Consider the following 18,728-nt stretch of genomic DNA (forward strand, 5'->3'; position numbering starts at 1 on the left):
TTTTTTTTTTTTTTTTTTTTTTGTTTATTTATTTATTTTTTTAACTAATTTTTTTTATTTGTTTATTTATTTCATTATTTCATTATTTATTTTTGCTATTACAATACTCAAGCTTGAATTTTTTTAGTTAAAAAAAATCAAATAAATTATTAAATGAGATCTGAATTCTTACAAAATTAAAATTAAAAGTACAAAAATTATGTTTTTACAAATTAAAGTGTTTATATTAAAATTTATACGAAAAATGATTCTTAATTAGAAATATATTTTCTTCTTTAGACATATTTAAAATATGCATGGGAAGGAATCTCGTGTCATAAGAGAATATTAGGAGGAAAAAGTTAGTAGACTAATCGAAATTTGCTTATATTTTCAATCACCATTTCTTTTTAAAGCGATATTCGATCTTAACGTATAATGGGTTTTTGCGATATTAATTAAAGCTATAATGACCTATCATTGGCTCGAGATCCAATCGACCTTTTTACTTTACTTTCCTCATTCTAGAAGGCAGTAACAAGTTGACACAAGAAAACACACTTGTTAATGACATATCCTTATCTGAAACCCGAGAAGTTCATAACCTTCGTAATTAAGATGTAAAAACTTCCTCCACAATATTTGTTATTGTAAAACTATCATCCTCTCAAAACCAGAACTGGGTGTTGGATGAAAGTCCCATATCGGCTAATTTAGGGGATGATCATGGATTTATAATCAAAGAATACTATCTCCATTGGTACGAGATCTTTTGGGGAAGCCTAAATCGAAGTCATGAGAGCTTATGCTTGGACAATATCATACCATTGTGGAGAATCATGTTCATCTAACACTGGGAATGTGTCGTTCTTGTTGGGTTTTGATTTGTACTCTTGTAAACAGTGGATGAGTCATATCACGATGGAGATTCTTACTCCAACTAAATCAGTTTGCAATTCTCGTCTCTGATGCTCGAGATTTGAAATTCGTGAATGATATATAGGTGTTGATATCGGGATCGAGCTCGAATTTTGAGAAAGAATGTGCACATAGTATAACTCGAAAAAGAAGATTCTAAAGGAGAAAATTCCATAGAACTTTAGAAGAGAAGGGAATATGGGATTTCATGCCAAAATTTCTTCACACACCTTCCACTTTTGCTATACACGTGTCAATAGCAGGAGCAGCCGAATCTAATTTCTTACCCCCTACAATGGCTCAATCTCAGCCGTCCACTTTGACGGTTAAGATCTCTCCTCTATTTTGACCTTTTTCTTTCTTCCCCCTATTTACGCGGCATGACTCTCTGATTTCACCTTCCAGAAAAAAACATTTCTTTTTCTTTTTTTGGGAGCAATTGTTCTTTCTCAGCCTCGTTCTAATCGAAGAAGTACTCGAAAATTCCAAACTGACGTAGGGTTTGGTTTGGTTTTTCCGAGCTTTTTCATTTTTTGTTCGTCGATTTGATTTGCTGTTACTGTGTTCTTTTGTGGGGGGTTTTGTTGCTCGACCTTTGATCTGTGTGTTGATCGTGGCCAATTGATTTGATCCTTTGAAGGGATCGCCGTGATGATGTCTGTACAACAGGGCGAGGTTTCTCGAGCTGTTTTTGGCTCTGATCGCGGCAGCGAATCGTTTGCGGTGAAGACGGAGTCCCCCTCGCTCAGCCTGGTTACGTTCGAGAATCCTGATTCTCATGAAGGTTTGCGATTTTGTTTATGAATTGGGATTTGGGGATTGTGAAGAAATTTTTGTTATTTAGTTGAAGCACCTAGCTCTTGGAGGTGGTTAATGCAGTGGTTAGTTGATGTTGATTCTAAATCGGTTTTTAATGGAGCGGATTTCTTCGTGTGCTTTAACTCGTTGATGTATTGGGGATGTCAAGATCGTATGTTATCATTGTCATCGCTAGATTGGGCGACAGATTTATCTACATATGTTTTGTATTCTGTTCACATCATTTGTTTCCCTAAATAAAAGTGTTTTGGAAGGAATTTTCTGTGTGTGCCTTTTTTCTGTTATTTAAAATATATTTCGAACTAGAGTTTGCACACATTACATCTTAACAAACATCAAAGAAAAGGAAAAACAAGAACTCGAGGAGAAGAGCGAATAGTCATGTGGTTTCACTTCCCCGCACCGGGTCTTTGTTATGCTTGTCTACTTGACACATCTCAAGTTAAATGGAAAAAAGTGTTTTTATCTTTCATTCTTTTAAATACTTGTTCTTATAACACGTTTGTGTTGTAGTTGATGAAGAAACCTATCTGGCTCTTGCGCATCAGAAGTACAAGAATGGTGACTATAAGCGGGCACTGGAGCATTGTACTAAAGTTTATGAGAGGAATTCACTTCGCACAGATAATCTTCTTCTGATGGGTGCCATATACTATCAGGTATTTTGCGCGGCTACTGATTTGGTCATTGACTACGTCTTACCAATTTTTATTTTCTATTTTTATCTTGAATGTACCTGTTTTCTTAGTTTTCCTTACGCTCGCTTCCAAGTCTAACAGAAGTGTATGCTTGGCTTTTTCCTTACAGTTGAACGATTTTGATATGTGTATTTCAAAAAACGAAGAAGCTGTCCGTATAGAGCCACGTTTTGCTGAGTGCTATGGAAACATGGCTAATGCGTGGAAGGTAATCCTTGTATTGTGCTTGGCATTGTAACTGTTCTTTATCCGTATTGGGTGCTGATGCTACTGCCTTCTGCACAATACAGGAAAAAGGAAATATAGATCTTGCAATTCGTTACTATCTTCTCGCCATTGAGGTTTGTTAAGATTTCTGAACCCTTTTATGTGAAAGTGATGTTAATTTAATTGGTATTAACAATGATCATTTTAACTTGTAATTACTTCTCTTATATTTGTGCCCATAGCTGTATCCGATGCAGATTGACCATGCAATCATTTTATTTGATAAACTCTCATCAACTGCACAAGTCGTTGTCTTGAGACTGTCTTTGTATGAGACTTGAAAGATTTCGTCTCAATATCATTTTAGGCTCTATGTTCTTCATTTTAAATAAAAATAAATTAAAAAAACTTGTTGGGATCTATGTTTTTCTTTCTGGCTGGGAGTGCTAACTTGCTTTTATTGCGTTTATCCTTGACATTATTTGGTGGGCTTGCTTAAAATTAATTTTGGAGATTTCTTCCAATCTTTCTAATTTCTATGATTTTTTTATGTGGTTTGTGTAGAGAGTTTAAGGGCTCTTATACTAGAACTATTTTCCTCTGTGGTTCTCAATTCTCCTTTTAACTCTGTGCAAGTGTGGTTCTCAACCTTTCTGATGCTGCAGCTTCGACCCAGTTTTTGTGATGCATGGTCAAACTTGGCTAGTTCATACATGCGGAAAGGCAGGCTTGCTGAGGCTGCACAATGTTGTCGACAGGCACTTGCATTGAATCCTCTTCTGGTAATTTCTCACCCCTATGCTCCCTTTTTGTACCATTTTGTTTAACCTGAGCTCTTTTTAGAGTAGTGGGCTTTCTTTGGGTGTTTTTTTTCATTTTCCCCATTCGTTCGTTCATCTTTCAAAATAAAAGTTTGGATCTTTCATCCCCATGTATTTGTTAGTCTTCCATATTGCAGTGTTGCTTGTAATATTCTTGGTTCAGTTTGGATAGTTTAATCATGAAGTGAAATCATTACGATTGTTTTCTACTGATAGATTTTGGAAGTTGAAATGTATAATAATCATATTTTATGTAGTGTTCTAAAGTGCAAGTGACCCCTAGGTAACAAGTTGGATTCAATGACGAAATATGCACTAACGTTTGTTATATTAGTTCCTTGGCAACTAATTTTTCTTCAAAGATTCCGGTTAAGATCTGAAGCAAGATGACACTGACTTTATGGTATTTCCATGTGGGATTGTGCATGTTCTATGGGTAGTAGACCGTCCTTTTTGTTCATCCCAACTGAATTCAGTAAATCATCACCCCATCTTCATCATCTCTCTTTTTGGATTTCTTTTTTAAGTTTCCATTGTGTTATCTTCCTCTCTATCAAGTGATGTTTGGGTTCTGTCATGCAAAATTATGCTTGTTCGAAGTAACAAGGATTGTGATACTTTCCTTCTGTGTTCTTTGGAAAATAGGTTGATGCTCATAGCAACCTTGGGAATCTCATGAAAGCCCAAGGGCTGGTTCAAGAAGTAAGTACCTTCAAATATTTTCTGAACTGTTCCTCTTTAATTTTTGAGTGTGTGATGGGTAGCTGAACTTTGTATAGTTGGAATCTAGGATCTTGAGTCATACCCATTTCCAATATGCTATTGAAATTGACGTTTAACTATGAACTTTTCACTCTCTATACCCCTCTCCAAGGTGCCCTTGAACTAGAGCATCTATAGTTCAGATCCCCTTTCAACTCTCCCAACAAAATAATTTCCCATAAGCCAAAGTAATTTTACTGATGAGAAGAAAATATGACGAGAGATTGGATCTGAACTCATTTGAGCATCACATGCCTTTATTTTCTTCACACAATGGGTATCCTCTTTATTTTTATTATTTTTTAAAATTTTTTTTAATGAGAAATTGAGATATTGTATTAATAGTCAAAAGAGCCAAAAGACTAACAACCTAAAGGCATTAGGGATGAGAAATCCCCAAGCTTAATTTAGAGGAGATGAAAAAAAAAAAAAAAAAAAGGCCACGAAGGAGAACAGAGATGTTACAAAAAGAATCAAATGACTTCTCGTTTGTTTTTGTTCTGTTGGGAGGAAGAGTGCCATCTATTATTTAGTTTTTCATACTTAATGTCTCTCTTCCTCCAGTAAAGTTACTGATTGAAACAATTCATTGGTGGAACTGTGTTGAAATCCACAGTTCGATATATATTTCAGTTTGTTATCTTCAGGCCAGGGAACAGATGATGGTTGGTCTTGTTGTTACTTCCATGCCAAGTCTGCAAATTGTGAAGGAAACTAACATTTTGTGCAGGCGTACAGCTGCTACCTTGAAGCTTTACGTATACAGCCTACATTTGCTATTGCATGGTCAAATCTTGCTGGTCTTTTCATGGAATCTGGTGACTATAACAGAGCACTTCAATACTACAAGGTATTCTTGTTCTTAATTAAATCACTACATTTCACAATGCAAGTGATTAGTATCCATTAATCCGTGCATGAAGTTTTTTTGGTTACCTAAATCACTTCTTATATGCCTTACTGAACTGTTCTTGTACTTGTTAATCTTTTAGGAGGCCGTAAAACTCAAACCCCAATTTCCAGATGCCTACTTGAACCTGGGGAATGTTTACAAGGTAAGGTATCACATGCCTTGTATGAGCAGGTCCAAGGGCTGCAAGTATTTGTCCTTGCATTGGAGAGTGTCTCTACCCTGGTATTAGAGAAACGAACAAAAGGTTTCTTTTGATTTTTTCCAGGCTTTGGGAATGCCTCAGGAGGCAATTGTATGCTACCAACGTTCCATTCAGATTCGACCGAACTACGCAATAGCATATGGTAAATGTTGATGCTTAATGATGTAGTTTTGGAGTAAGATTATTATGTTGTGTATGTATGGATCTTTCTTGATCTAATAACTTTTGTTGTGGGATTGGGGCATGTCTTGGTATTCTATGAGATAATACTTCAACAATGGGTTTAGTTTGGCTTCTCTCAATTGAAGTGTTTTATTCATGTGAAAATATCGGGGGCTGAGTTTTCTACTGTGATCAAGAGTGGTAGCTTAAGTTGTACATGCAAATTTTATTGTTTACGTTCTCCATGTTTCATTGGTTATTAGCTGTCTTATTTTGACCATCTGCCTCTGTAGTTGACATGTGTTAAACGTTCCAGGCAATTTGGCATGTACTTATTATGAACAAAGTCAACTTGATCTGGCAATACTTCATTACAAGCAAGCTATTACATGTGATCCTAGATTTTTGGAGGCCTACAACAATTTGGTTGGTTCCATGTGACTTATCATCTTAACTGATCATGAGTTTTTATCTCGTCTTCAAATTATCGTCTACTATCTCTTAACATGTACTTTTTTTTTATTTTGTTCTGCAAATTTTAAGGGTAATGCTCTTAAGGAGTTCGGCAGAGTGGATGAGGCTATACAATGTTACAATGTATGTTTTTGTCTATTGTCATTCTACCCTTCGTTTAGTTTACAGTCTTTGTTTCCAGTGTTTAACATTATGTTTCTGCATGAAGCAATGCCTTGCTCTGCAACCAAGCCACCCACAAGCTCTTACCAACCTTGGGAATATATACATGGAGTGGTACATGTTTCATCACTGTCTTTATGAGGCTATATAAACGTCACTATTTATTTTACAGCTTCTTTCAGTGATGATAAGAGCTGATTTTGTACCTATAGGAACATGGTGCCTGCTGCTGCTTCCTATTATAAGGCAACACTTAGAGTAACTACTGGATTGTCAGCCCCCTTTAACAATCTCGCCATCATATATAAACAACAGGTATCGTTTTCTGAGATGCTTTAGTCTGCTTGTACTTAATGGTTTGAACACCGAAGAAAATTGGACCATTTGTAAGAGAAGTCCCAAGAATAAGGTTACAATAGAAAGCTTAGAGGGAACTGTTAAACAGATTGATTTTCCACTCATAATTTCTCTCTCAGATTCTAACCCTTTAACTCAATCTATTACAGGGAAATTATGCTGATGCAATATCTTGTTACAATGAGGTCCTTCGAATTGATCCATTGGCAGCTGATGGCCTTGTCAATAGGGGAAACACTTACAAGGAAATTGGTAGAGTGAGTGAAGCAATTCAGGACTACATACGGGCTGTTAATATCCGGCCTACTATGGCTGAAGCCCATGCTAATTTAGCTTCAGCTTATAAGGACAGGTATTTCCACTCCCTCCATGTTAAGGCAAATTTTAACTCTGCCCCTAAAATTCCACTGCAATTTGTCAAGTTTTCAAAATGATTTGACCATGTTATCAGATGTATCTTCCAATGCAACCTTGAACACCCTTGTAGCTTTTCACATCAATGAAAAGCCTGTTTCATTTTTTCTTCTCCTTTTTCAAACAAAAGAAACTGGTGGCATATTAATGCTTAATGCCTTGATCCGAAACAATATAAGAGCATGTATTGCCATCTGGTTCACAATGGGTCTTGGGAGGATTCTGAAATAAAAAAGGTGTTCATATGCTTTCTATTCCTGGAGTTCTAGTTTCTGGATCAAGCAACCTGTCTTTTCTGTATGTGAAATGGTCGCTCCTATTTTAAACATTAGTTGGGAAATCTCTCTTGTACAATAAGGATACAAATATTTAACACTACAAGTTCGTTGATTTGGACCTAAAAGTAAAGCCAACTGGTTTTTGTTCATTTTACCTACCTCTATTGGATAAGGAAAAAAAATTGTGACTGTCTATTTGTGTTGATTTTAATTTAATTTAATTTCTTTGGGATACAGTGGACATGTGGAGGCTGCTATCAAGAGCTATAAACAAGCATTAGTTCTTCGGCCTGAGTTTCCTGAGGCAACATGCAACCTTTTGCATACATTACAGGTAATGTTATGGTTTCATTTATATTTACCATGTTTTTTAGTTAAACAAAAGGAGCTTGAACTGTGTGTATATATGTGTGTGTGTGTGTTTGTATATATATATGTATGTATATATATGTGTGTGTGTGTGTATATATATATATATATATTTTTTTTTTTTTGTTGGAAGCATGGACTGTATAAAGGATGATCCAACAAGCATGTTGAAGAAGATTTTGTTCATCTCTTTTTAGCTCGTTTTGAAACATAACCTACTTGGGTGTTTATATGAATTAATTTGTAATTATAGATTTTTTGACAACAAAGTGTTGCAGCCATAAGTTTTACAAGTTCGTTGCTTCTATCATAAAAGTTTCTGCTTCTATGGTGTTCTCCATAATATTTTCTCCTATATGAAACATTTTGCACTAGATGTGTTACGAGAAAATGCCTGTGTTTTATGAAGCATGTGGTATCTGGTTTACCAAGTTTTCTGCATCAGTGTATAGAGGCAGAATACAAATTTTGACAGTTGGTGTAATTTTTTTCCTTGTTTTTGGTGCAAGAACTTAGTCTAGGTTCTTGGTGCTAGGTTAACACCAATTAGTTAAGCATTGAAGTTTTATAAACAAGAATATATGTTTTTCTTTTGCAGTGTGTCTGCAACTGGGAGGACCGTGATCAAATGTTTGCTGAGGTAGAGGGGATTATCAAGAGGCAAATTAATGTTAGTATGACTTTTATTTTCCTTAACAGTATTCATTTGTTTTTGGTCCTTTGGTCCTTCCTCTGCAACTTATTTTATCCAATTTCTATGCGTAGTAATTTTGTGCCTGGCTACTCTTTGTTTCAGATGTCTGTTCTACCAAGTGTTCAACCTTTTCACGCAATAGCATATCCGATTGATCCATTGCTTGCGCTTGAAATTAGGTACAGTAATTTCCCTCATATTCTCTTCAAAATGAATGCAATTTTCTTAAGTTCTCTCTGTTATTGCAGCCGCAGTTATGCATCACACTGTTTGAAAATTGCATCTCGATTTTCAATTCCTAGTTTCAACCACCCTTCACCAGTTCCTGTAAAGCAAAATGGTGGATTTGAAAGGCTTAGGGTTGGGTATGTATTTACCTAAAGATGCAATTTTTGTTCTTTAGAATTTGTTCATTTTACTGAAGCTGTTGACCTGCAGCTATCTGAGCAGTGACTTTGGTAATCACCCCTTATCACATCTTATGGGATCTGTTTTTGGCATGCACAACAGAGAACATGTCGAGGTCTGAGGATTTTTGTTTTGGCATTCTTAAGAAGCCTGTTTCTCCTGTCTTTTCTTCTGACTCCTCCTTTTTAGGTCTTTTGCTATGCTTTGAGTTCAAACGATAATTCAGAGTGGAGGCAGCGTATTCAATTTGAAGCTGAGCACTTTGTGGATGTCTCTACGATGACGTCTGATGTGATTGCAAAAATGATCAATGAAGACAAAATACAAATACTAATAAATTTGAATGGTTATACTAAGGTATATTTTTTCATTATATAATGTGTTGCTTAGTGAAGCTCAATTCACGGTTAATTTAAGATTCTATTACTTTTTATGATGATTTTTCTAGGGACATTATTTTCCAGAATTATCTTGAAGATTGCTTTTCATTGTTTTGCTCGTTCAAATAATGTTCTTTTCCTGGTGGGTCAATTAGTTATTATACTAAAAGTAAAGAAAACATAGAAAATAGAAAGAAATGTTGTACCTGTATTGTTTGTATATTTTGTTTCCAGGGGACTTGCATCTCGCCAAATGGTTTTGAGAGATGTAATATCAATTTTTAGAAGTTCAAAGCTATTGGTTTAACATATTTGTTTATGTTAATTCTTCTTCTTGATGTTCATTATTTATTATTATTATTGAAGTATGATAAATATCGAGATGCACTTTGCAGGGGGCAAGAAATGAAATATTTGCCATGCAGCCTGCACCTATTCAGGTTTCATACATGGGGTTTCCAGGAACAACAGGGGCCACTTACATAGATTATTTAGTGACTGATGAGGTAAGCTTAGTATAGGTTTCAAAATTTTCTAACTATTTTGGTCTTGTTAAATCTTCTGAACCCATTTTTCTGCTTTCAGTTTGTTTCACCATTACGTTATGCGCATATTTACTCTGAGAAGATTGTCCATCTCCCACATTGTTACTTTGTTAATGATTATAAGCAGGTTAGTATTTTAAAATGTAATTTTGTGCTGTTGAGTTGGTTTATTTATTAGTGTTGTATCTTCCTTACCTCTTATTTGCTGCATAATGCAGAAAAACCTGGATGTGTTGGATCCAAATTTCCAGCACAAACGTTCAGATTATGGATTACCAGAAGGGAAATTCATTTTTGCTTGCTTTAATCAGTTGTACAAAATGGATCCAGAGATCTTCAACACCTGGTAATGTTAGCTCCATATTTGACTTGTTTTCTTTTCATTTTTTCATCTCACCAGATGCTTACTTACTGGTATCAGGTGTAATATTCTTAAAAGCGTGCCGAACAGTGTACTTTGGCTTCTCAGATTCCCAGCTGCTGGTGAAATGAGACTTCGATCATGTATGAAAAATTTATTTGATATCATTTTTGGTAGTGATAAAAATTTTCTCATAGGATAAGTTCATGCTATTGACACTGCAAAAAAAATAATCTCCACTGGTAAATGAGAGTTTTGATCTCCCTCAGATGCTGTTGCTCAAGGGGTGCAACCAGAGCAAATAATTTTCACAGATGTTGCCATGAAAAATGAACATATCAGGCGTAGTGCTTTAGCAGATTTGTTCCTGGACACGTTAGTCATCTCTCCTCCATCTTTATGATGTCCCCTTTTGAGTTTATTCTACTTGTTATTTTGTTTGGTTTGTGACGTTGAGTTGTTCATGTTCAGGCCTTTGTGCAATGCACATACAACAGGAACCGACATCTTATGGGCAGGTTTACCAATGATTACTCTGCCCCTTGAAAAAATGGCCACTAGGGTTGCTGGGTCGCTCTGTCTTGCAACTGGACTGGGAGACGAGATGATTGTTAGCAGGTGATTATTTATTATAGTACAATTTATGTGCTTGTGAAAATCATTAAAATTCTGGGAGCTATGCCCTTACTAATGGGAAGATTCGATATCACCAAAATGGGTCAGTCGAAAAAAAAAAAAAATACAGCTGCTTTTAATGTTTCTTTCATGTTTAGTCTCCATCATTATGATGTGGGTGTTGATGCTTAGCACGTGAACAATCAGACTACAGAACAGTTCGTTTGTTCAAAAATCAAGAACTATAATTATAAGTGATGTTTCAGGTTCAAATCTAGCTATTAATTTTTTCCCTTATGTGAAAGTAGCGAGTGTAATTAGAGTTCGTTTCATACTAATGCTGAAGTAGAGCGTGCTTTGCAGTTCATGCTGCAAATTTCCTATGTTTGCAATGATATTTTACTTCAAAGTGTGAATTGATGTCGTCCTTTTATGGGCTGCTGCTTTTCTTATACCCATGACCACCATCTGTCGGCCATACTTTTCCGTGTGGTGGCAAAATTATAGGTGGTTCTCTTATTTATTTTGCTTGAAATGTTATGCAGTATGAAAGAATACGAGGAGAAGGCAGTATCGTTGGCGTTGAATCGGCCAAAACTACAAGCACTTACCAACAAATTGAAGGCAGTGAGGATGACTTGCCCTCTATTTGACACAGCTCGATGGGTATGTTCATGTGTCTACGTGTGAAGAAACATCGTAAGTTCATATGTCGGATAAAAAGTGCTCACAGTTTTGATATCAATCTCGTGTTGTAATAGGTGAGGAACCTGGAGAGGTCATACTTCAAAATGTGGAACTTGCATTGTTCAGGGCAGCGTCCGCAACATTTCAAGGTGACCGAAAACAATTTGGAGTATCCGTTCGATAGATAGGTAAGAGAGAAGACACGGGATTGTATATAACAAAAGAGAAATCAAGTTGGAAAGAAACTATCTGTAGAATGTGTGCGGATCAAAATGCATGTTGTAGAGAAGTCATAAATTGATTTGAGATAAAGTTATTTGGCTGCAGCAGTACAGCCATTCCACGCCACTCATTGTTTGTATCTGTAAGCCTCGCTGGTAGTTTTGATGTTATCTAATCAGCAGCGTGTTGTGGTGTACCGACTCGATATGGACATTGTATCTCATAACGTTTCTAGTCTTCTACATATGACAGGACCGGCCTCTAGTTGAGTATCTGCTGCCATTGTCGAGGGGTTGGACACGTAGATTGTTCCGACTTTGATTCAGATTTTTGGTGTATGGTTGTTGATTAACATGTTGTAAAAGGTATGCAGGGGAATGAAGCAAAATAGCTCATGCATTTGTTGCTGAGATAATGTTGAGAGGCTGTATTATTATTATTTTTTGAGAACCACATTGGCTGATTTTTGAGCCATTTTTATGTATTATGTATGAGGGGGAAGCGATTTGATTTGGATCTCTCTTGCACGAGTTTTGATTTTTCTGAATTGGATTAGAGGTTTGAAGATTCTTACGCCTAGGCGTGCACTTTGTTCCTATTCTAAGTGGCTAGTATTTTGAGTGAACATAATGTAAGGTGTGGGATGGGAGGTGAACTGGTTAGTCCTCTGCCGTTGGTTGTCGTCCTAGTCAATAATGTGCGACTCGTTATGATTCGAATCTGGTGGCCCACGTGCCTGCTAACTATTGCCACTCATGCCGAGGTAGGTTCATGAGGTCATGCCAAGTATTAGAAAAAAGTGACTCACGTGCCTGCTAGCTATTGGGTACCCACGCCCCTCGCAATCGTGTCGATTGGTTTATTATTGGACTCTTAGCTTGTAGAGACAGGTTCATTAGTTATCTTGTTTTTGACAATATTGATAACAGGTCTTAATTCAAGGCACTGTAAAGGCTAGGTGAAACCAATCACAAAACATGCATAATGTTCCAATTTTGCTAGTCCAAGATAATCACAGATCGATATGATTATGTATGATTATGCATGGTGGATCGGGGTTTGATAAAAACATGCATAATCATACCCTAAACCCTAAACCCTAATTTGTCTCGAAGGAGATAATGAATCGTGGTTCAATATCTTAGGCATATATATTTCTATCAATTTCCATCATAGCATCTTCATCGTGCTATATGTTAGATATGTCCAAACCGGTGATCTTGAAGAAAATGGTAATGTATATGTTTGTTCTTTAAGTTTAAATATCATAAAATTTCATAATCAGATTCTAAATTAAACTAAAAGAATGGAATCGACAAAAAGAAAATAAAAAAATAAAAAATATGACACAAAACGAGTCCAAATAGGAGAAAGTGTCACGACTATGCATGATCCCATGGTTGTACGTCTATTCTAAATCTCTTTTACTTATATATTAGCTATGGTTTTATTATTTTATTATTATAATTTATGTTTGTATGATTCCTCGCTAAAATCATGTTTACACGTGCGAAGACTCAGTTGTCTTACAAGGTTTTGCACTGATTGTCAATTTTGATTAATATGTGTCATTGTTGTTTATTGATGGCTAGCTTGCAACATTTTTTTTTAATAAATTGTTTTCTGAACATTTTTGCAACACTTTTTAGTTTTCTAAAACTGTTTTTCAAGAGCGGGATCAAAGGCAAAAGTAGATAACATCTATGTCAACAACACCTCAACTTAAGTTGTCTGACCAACTCAAGGACGAGAGGAGGTGTCGCACAATTGCGTTGAGAGGTCGACATAATGTGATTGTAATAATTGGTGGTACTAGAACCGGTTGACTCCTAGAATACGAGTTCACAAATATGTTCGCTGCAAAACAATTAAGCACGTCTCAAGTTGGTCGATTGGTCGAGATCGAAGAGTAGATGCTTTATCTAAATGAAGTCTCCAATGACTTGGATTTCAAAACACCTTTATAAAATGGTCACTAGAGCTTACAAAACAAAGCCATCAAAACTGGTGGTTCTAAACGTGGTGATATATCGACAGACTTTGTTGCCTAGATGGAGGAGCGTGCAAGCTAAATCTCACCATGTGAGTGGTGGAGAACCAAATCCCAACATGGAGTATGGTCTAGTATAATACGATAAAGATCTCGAAGCTCGAATCCTTCTATGGGGTTCGAGAAGCTAAGGCTCTAGAGAAATTTATCTTTGCCCTCAAACAATACTTTCAAGTCACAAATACCATGATAAAGAAAGCGATCACATTAGCAACAATGCATTTAGCTGATGATGCAAACTTGTGGTGGAGAGGTTACATGGACATTCAAGATGGTCAATGTAACATTTGAGAGAGATTAAAGCAAGTACTTTTGCTTGCCGTTCTTCCTAGAGAATGTTTAGATATTGAAGCAAGAAGATTACGTCACGTTAGAAAGAAGAAAATTGAAGGAATTGAAGCATATCGAGAATATTCAAGACTATGTCAAGTATTTTTTTTTTTTTTTAGGGTGATTGCTAAATATTCATGATATGTTAGAGGAAGATAAGGTCTTCTATATTGTCGAGGTGCTAAAGTCATGGACGAAGTTCAAACTACACAAATAAAGAATTTAAGACCTTCCTACTTCGGTTGTTCAACCTTAACAATGATCCATCCCAAAATGGAAGGTAATACAAACTATCGATCCAATTCACCAAAAAGTTGTGGAAGTGACAAACTTGAAAAGCGAGACTGAAGGCTTGAGTATACGACATCTGTGCAACAACCACCTAAGTTTAGTTGGTTAACATACTCGAGGGCAAGAGTATGTATAGGGTTGCTATTGTGACGTATAACTAGTTCCTGTGGTTTAGTTTCATTCTTGGTTCGTGCATTCTAGGATTCAGTTGAAAGTAGTTCCTTCACAGAACTTTAAGATCTTATCGACTGGAACAGATTGACACAAATTTTAATAATTTCTTTCAACCATACAAAAAGAAATCAAGAATGAGTCATTTTGTGCACTGTGGAGATCAAAAGAAAGCAACTCTTATAAAAAAATGTTGTTGTTCGACTTTGAGATTGAGCTCATATCTCCCAAATCAAACTCGAGAGAAGTCTTGCTCAACGTTCACGGATCAAAACCCAAAAAAATTTAGTTCGAACTCACGAATCTTAGCTCAAAGACACAACGAATGACGTGGCTTATTTTATTTTATTTTATTTTTATTATTATTTTTTTTTTTTTGGAGATTGTTCTAGTGATGTCGTGGAGGCTTTAGTTTTTTTCATTTTAATAAAAATTTATTATTTAAGACCATAAAATAATAGAAATAAAAGGCATCTCGAAATAGAGTATCTATGAGACGTTTGACCGATTGTCCAGTTTATAATACTTGAAGTTCATAATAGAACGATAAAATGAAATCGATATACCTGAGCACCATTGTAATGACCCAAATTTTTTTACTTAATTTAAGGTCACTGCTATATACGTACCATAAATATTGAATGCGGAAGACTTCATTTAAATTCCATAAACATAACCTTTATCTTAAAAGAAACCATGGACTTACGTGTTTCGAAAACATTTTAAAACAACACAACAAAAAACTAAATAAAATGAATAAGAGTTTAATTAAAAACACCTTATTCTAGCCTAAGTCTAAGAAAATAAATACCACTATCCTAAGCATGTGTCATGATTTCGAGTTGCGATGCCATCATCAGCAGTACAGGAATGTCTTACCTTAACCTGAAAAATATAGTAGCACATGGGTTAGTATTTAAAGAAATACTCCGTGTGACCCACTTGAGGTTAAATGCAACTATCATGCAATGAAATGATGGGGCCTATCTGTAATAGTCCAAAATAATAATAATAATAAATAAATAAATAAAAATAATTATAAAAAATATATACGTCAAAATAATAAAAATAAAAATAATTCATAATTAAATAACTTAAAAGCATTCCATAAAAATAAAATTTACCCACCTCTCTTCACTAACGTCACAACCACATCCTCTTTCCTCAACCCCACCATATCACAGTTCATCCAAAAATAAACAAAAAAAATGTCTTGGGAAAAAGTAAAATGGTGTTTCAACTATGATGCAGATCTAGGTAAAGAGATTTTGGTCTATTAGGGTAAAATCCTATCTCAGATTTCCTTCTTCCTTTTTATAGTTATAAGAAATTAGGATCAAATCTTCTTTCATATTTTACTGGATCATGTAATACTCAGATCTCATATTCAATTAATTAGATTTTTTTGTTAGTATTGGAAGTTATAGGAAATAAGGTTAGAATCAATAAAATTTTAGTTGGTAGATTCATAAATAGGTAAGATAGTAGCCTAACAATCGATTAAAATTGTCCAACAATATCTGTTTACAAAATAAATATAGAATCAGAGAAATATATTTTTTTACAAATGTTTACCGAACTCAAAATTTATTGAAAATAGTTACAAAAGGGAGAAGAGAAGATTTGTTGAACAAAATTTAAAAATAAAACTTTAAATATTAGAGGGCATGAAACTCCATTCAATTTTGTTTGTCTAACCGGAAATATCATAATTTTAACCGTGTAAATTAGAGAAATAATTTTATAGGGTTCAAACTTGAAACTGATGTCATGGGCTCACATAGATTGACTTGGATTTCAAAGAACGGAATTGAACTTTCATTAAGAATATATACGTGACAACGACTTAAGCTAACTAGGTAAGTGGCTCACCCGTTGTAGGTTACGCGTTATTTGTTGTATATTGGCACGTGCTCGTGGATTTGCACGTGTCATTAAATTGTATGCTAGTTTAATGTGCTTAAGTACGAACTCATGTGAACGTGAATGTATGCTATGTATGCTGCTTAGTTTGATGTGATATGTTATGCATGTGACGATATGTGGTCCTTGAATGATTGTAGCATGATTGTATGGAATATGTGAATGTAAACCGCATGAATTGTATGACATGAAACACGGTAAATTGTCTGGAATCATAACCCCGATAGGAATATGTAGGAAATGTAAATTGAAAATGAGAATGACATGAAGCATGAAATGTGACAGGGGGTCATGATCATTAATGATAAATGTAGAAGTAGGGGGGACCTCATGCATTATGCGTGTTCATGCATCTGGTGGGATACCCCTATCCCATCACGAGGGTACAGACGCGTACATCCAATGGCAAGACAACGATCGTTATGCTTTGTATAGCGCTGCCATGATGGTTCTAGTTTTAACGGGTCCCGACATAAGAGGCTCCTAGAGTATGCCCACCGGATAAGAAAAGTGGCCCAGCGGTGCGCGAACTAGCTGGTGAGCCCATACTCGCACGTATGGGCTGTGTGTAGAGTATATGGTACACGTCCACGATTACCCGTTAGGACTGCACCGTAGGAAAAATGAAACAAAACGAAACAATAGGTCCCATCATTTCATTGCATGTGATTGTTGCATAACCCCGATAGAGGGTCACTTACTGAGTATTCTAGAAATATTCAAGCCTCGTGCCACTTTACTTTTGCAGATAAGGGCAAGGCATCCATGTGACAACGACAGCGGCATCGTACACCTCAGGACCGTGGCACATGCATAGGGTAGTTGTTTTTCTATTTCATAGTCTAGGTTGAATTCGGTTTGCATCACTAGAATAGGTTAGTATAGGTTGAGTTGTATTTGCATAATAAACCATAGGGTAAAATTAAAACATTTATTTCGGTTTTGGTTTCCTTTCCTTTATTTCAATAATGTTCGTTTCTTTTTCCCTTGTAATCATTTTCTCTTTCACGAGGTAATGAAAGACGAGTGTAAGTCACATTTATGAACAGAGCCCATTTACTGTATATTACGCCTTCCAAGGTATAGTAATGACCGCATTCCAAGGTATAGTAATGACCTTAGATCAAATAGGTAAAAAAATTATAGGGTTCTTACACTATCTTTCGTTTCGTTTTGTTTTCCCTACGATGTTGTCCTAATGGGTAAACTTTGGACGTGTACCATATACTTTACACATAGCCCATACGTCCGAGTATAGGCTCACCAGCTAATTCGCACACCGCTGTGCCACTTTCCTTATCCGGTGGGCATACTCTAGGAGCCCCTTATGCCGGAACCTGTTAGAACTAGTAACCGTCATGACAGCGCTATGCAAATCATAACGATCGTTGTTCTGCCATTGGATGTACGCGTCCGTACCCTCGTGATGGGTTAGGGGTATCCCCCAAATGCATAAACACACATAATGTTATTTTCCATGGTTATTGGTGTATAATAAAATAGACACATTTATTTAAGTTATTCTGGACTTTCCTACTCTTTGTATTTACCTTTTCCCCTATATTTAGTTTGTGCAAATAGACACAGTTACTAAAATCTCTCTGGTAAATCTTCATCTCTGCTTGCTTCGGTTGAAAGACTATTTTACTTTTTCCTCAAATCTGACAGTTTTTTTATTTATTTTTGTACAAATTGTGGAGTTGAGAAAAAAAAAGATGCAATTGGGATGAAAAGGTTAGTGGAGAGAGTTGGGTAAATTTTATTTTTATTTTTATTTTTAAGTAATCATTTTTAGTTATTTATTTATGAATTATTATTATTATTATTATCATTATTATTTTGATATATATATATATATATATATATATATATTTACCATTATTTTTATTTGTTTATTTATTATTATTATTATTATTTTTTGCTATTACAACCACGTAATTAAAACATTTTAAAAAAAGTTTATGAATAGTGGATATTCCAAAAATGGTATACTATCGTAATACGAAATAAGGTGTCGTAATCATGCCACAAAAATTTCATGGTGAGTGATAAGATTGTACCATACACCATACGTGTTCGGATTTTGAGAGATTTCATTGTATTTCATGATTTTTTTAGTTTTAATTTTAAGGTTGGACCAAAGTTGTAGTCATTTTTTAATGTTATTGAAGGACATAAGAGTTACAACTTTTCACTTGTATAAAGTTTATTTTCATGGCTATAAATAATGGTACACGTTGTTTTAGTATGAAGATTTTGGATATTAAAATATCTTTTAAGCCATGAACTTTTTTTTTTTTAATTTTTTTTGTTTCTTGTGTTTAAATATGCATGCTAGAGTCATTCAAGTAGTTTTGATCAAGTTATTCGGTGGAGTGATTCGAATCACAAGTTTATAAACGAGTTTTCTTATCTTGATCATCAAATTAATTCATTCCAAACCTTTCTCTTGGGTTTTTTTTTTTTTTTTTTTTTTTTTTTTTTTTTTTTTTTTTTTTTTTTTTTTTTTTTTTTTT

At 35.2% G+C, this 18,728-nt stretch overlaps 1 protein-coding gene across 1 annotated transcript; it reads left to right on the forward strand.

Moving 5' to 3' along the window:
* Positions 1-1,291: 1,291 nt before the first annotated feature.
* LOC111485385 (probable UDP-N-acetylglucosamine--peptide N-acetylglucosaminyltransferase SEC) lies at positions 1,292-12,020 on the forward strand. Its single transcript, XM_023132251.1, has 28 exons — positions 1,292-1,681; positions 2,230-2,375; positions 2,524-2,622; positions 2,705-2,755; positions 3,287-3,403; positions 4,088-4,144; positions 4,935-5,054; positions 5,197-5,259; positions 5,383-5,461; positions 5,798-5,907; positions 6,025-6,078; positions 6,164-6,231; positions 6,330-6,432; positions 6,624-6,826; positions 7,404-7,500; positions 8,134-8,205; positions 8,332-8,408; positions 8,478-8,594; positions 8,668-8,752; positions 8,827-8,994; positions 9,413-9,523; positions 9,603-9,689; positions 9,781-9,908; positions 9,984-10,066; positions 10,193-10,298; positions 10,395-10,541; positions 11,084-11,204; positions 11,300-12,020. Exons 1-28 carry the CDS (start codon positions 1,549-1,551, stop codon positions 11,411-11,413), a joined length of 2,916 nt encoding a protein of 971 aa, XP_022988019.1. The 5' UTR covers positions 1,292-1,548; the 3' UTR covers positions 11,414-12,020.
* Positions 12,021-18,728: the final 6,708 nt, after the last annotated feature.

The sequence above is a fragment of the Cucurbita maxima genome, unplaced genomic scaffold, assembly GCF_002738345.1.
Source record: "Cucurbita maxima cultivar Rimu unplaced genomic scaffold, Cmax_1.0 Cma_Scf00010, whole genome shotgun sequence".
NCBI lineage: Eukaryota > Viridiplantae > Streptophyta > Magnoliopsida > Cucurbitales > Cucurbitaceae > Cucurbita > Cucurbita maxima.

Excerpts from the sequence above, each read along its gene's own strand:
- LOC111485385 (XM_023132251.1), top strand. The coding sequence starts at position 1,549 with ATGATGTCTGTACAACAGGGCGAGGTTTCTCGAGCTGTTTTTGGCTCT. Across the intron at positions 8,409-8,477 it reads TTGCTTGCGCTTGAAATTAG|CCGCAGTTATGCATCACACT; the intron begins GTACAGTAATTT and ends CTGTTATTGCAG. Across the intron at positions 10,067-10,192 it reads TGAAATGAGACTTCGATCAT|ATGCTGTTGCTCAAGGGGTG; the intron begins GTATGAAAAATT and ends GATCTCCCTCAG.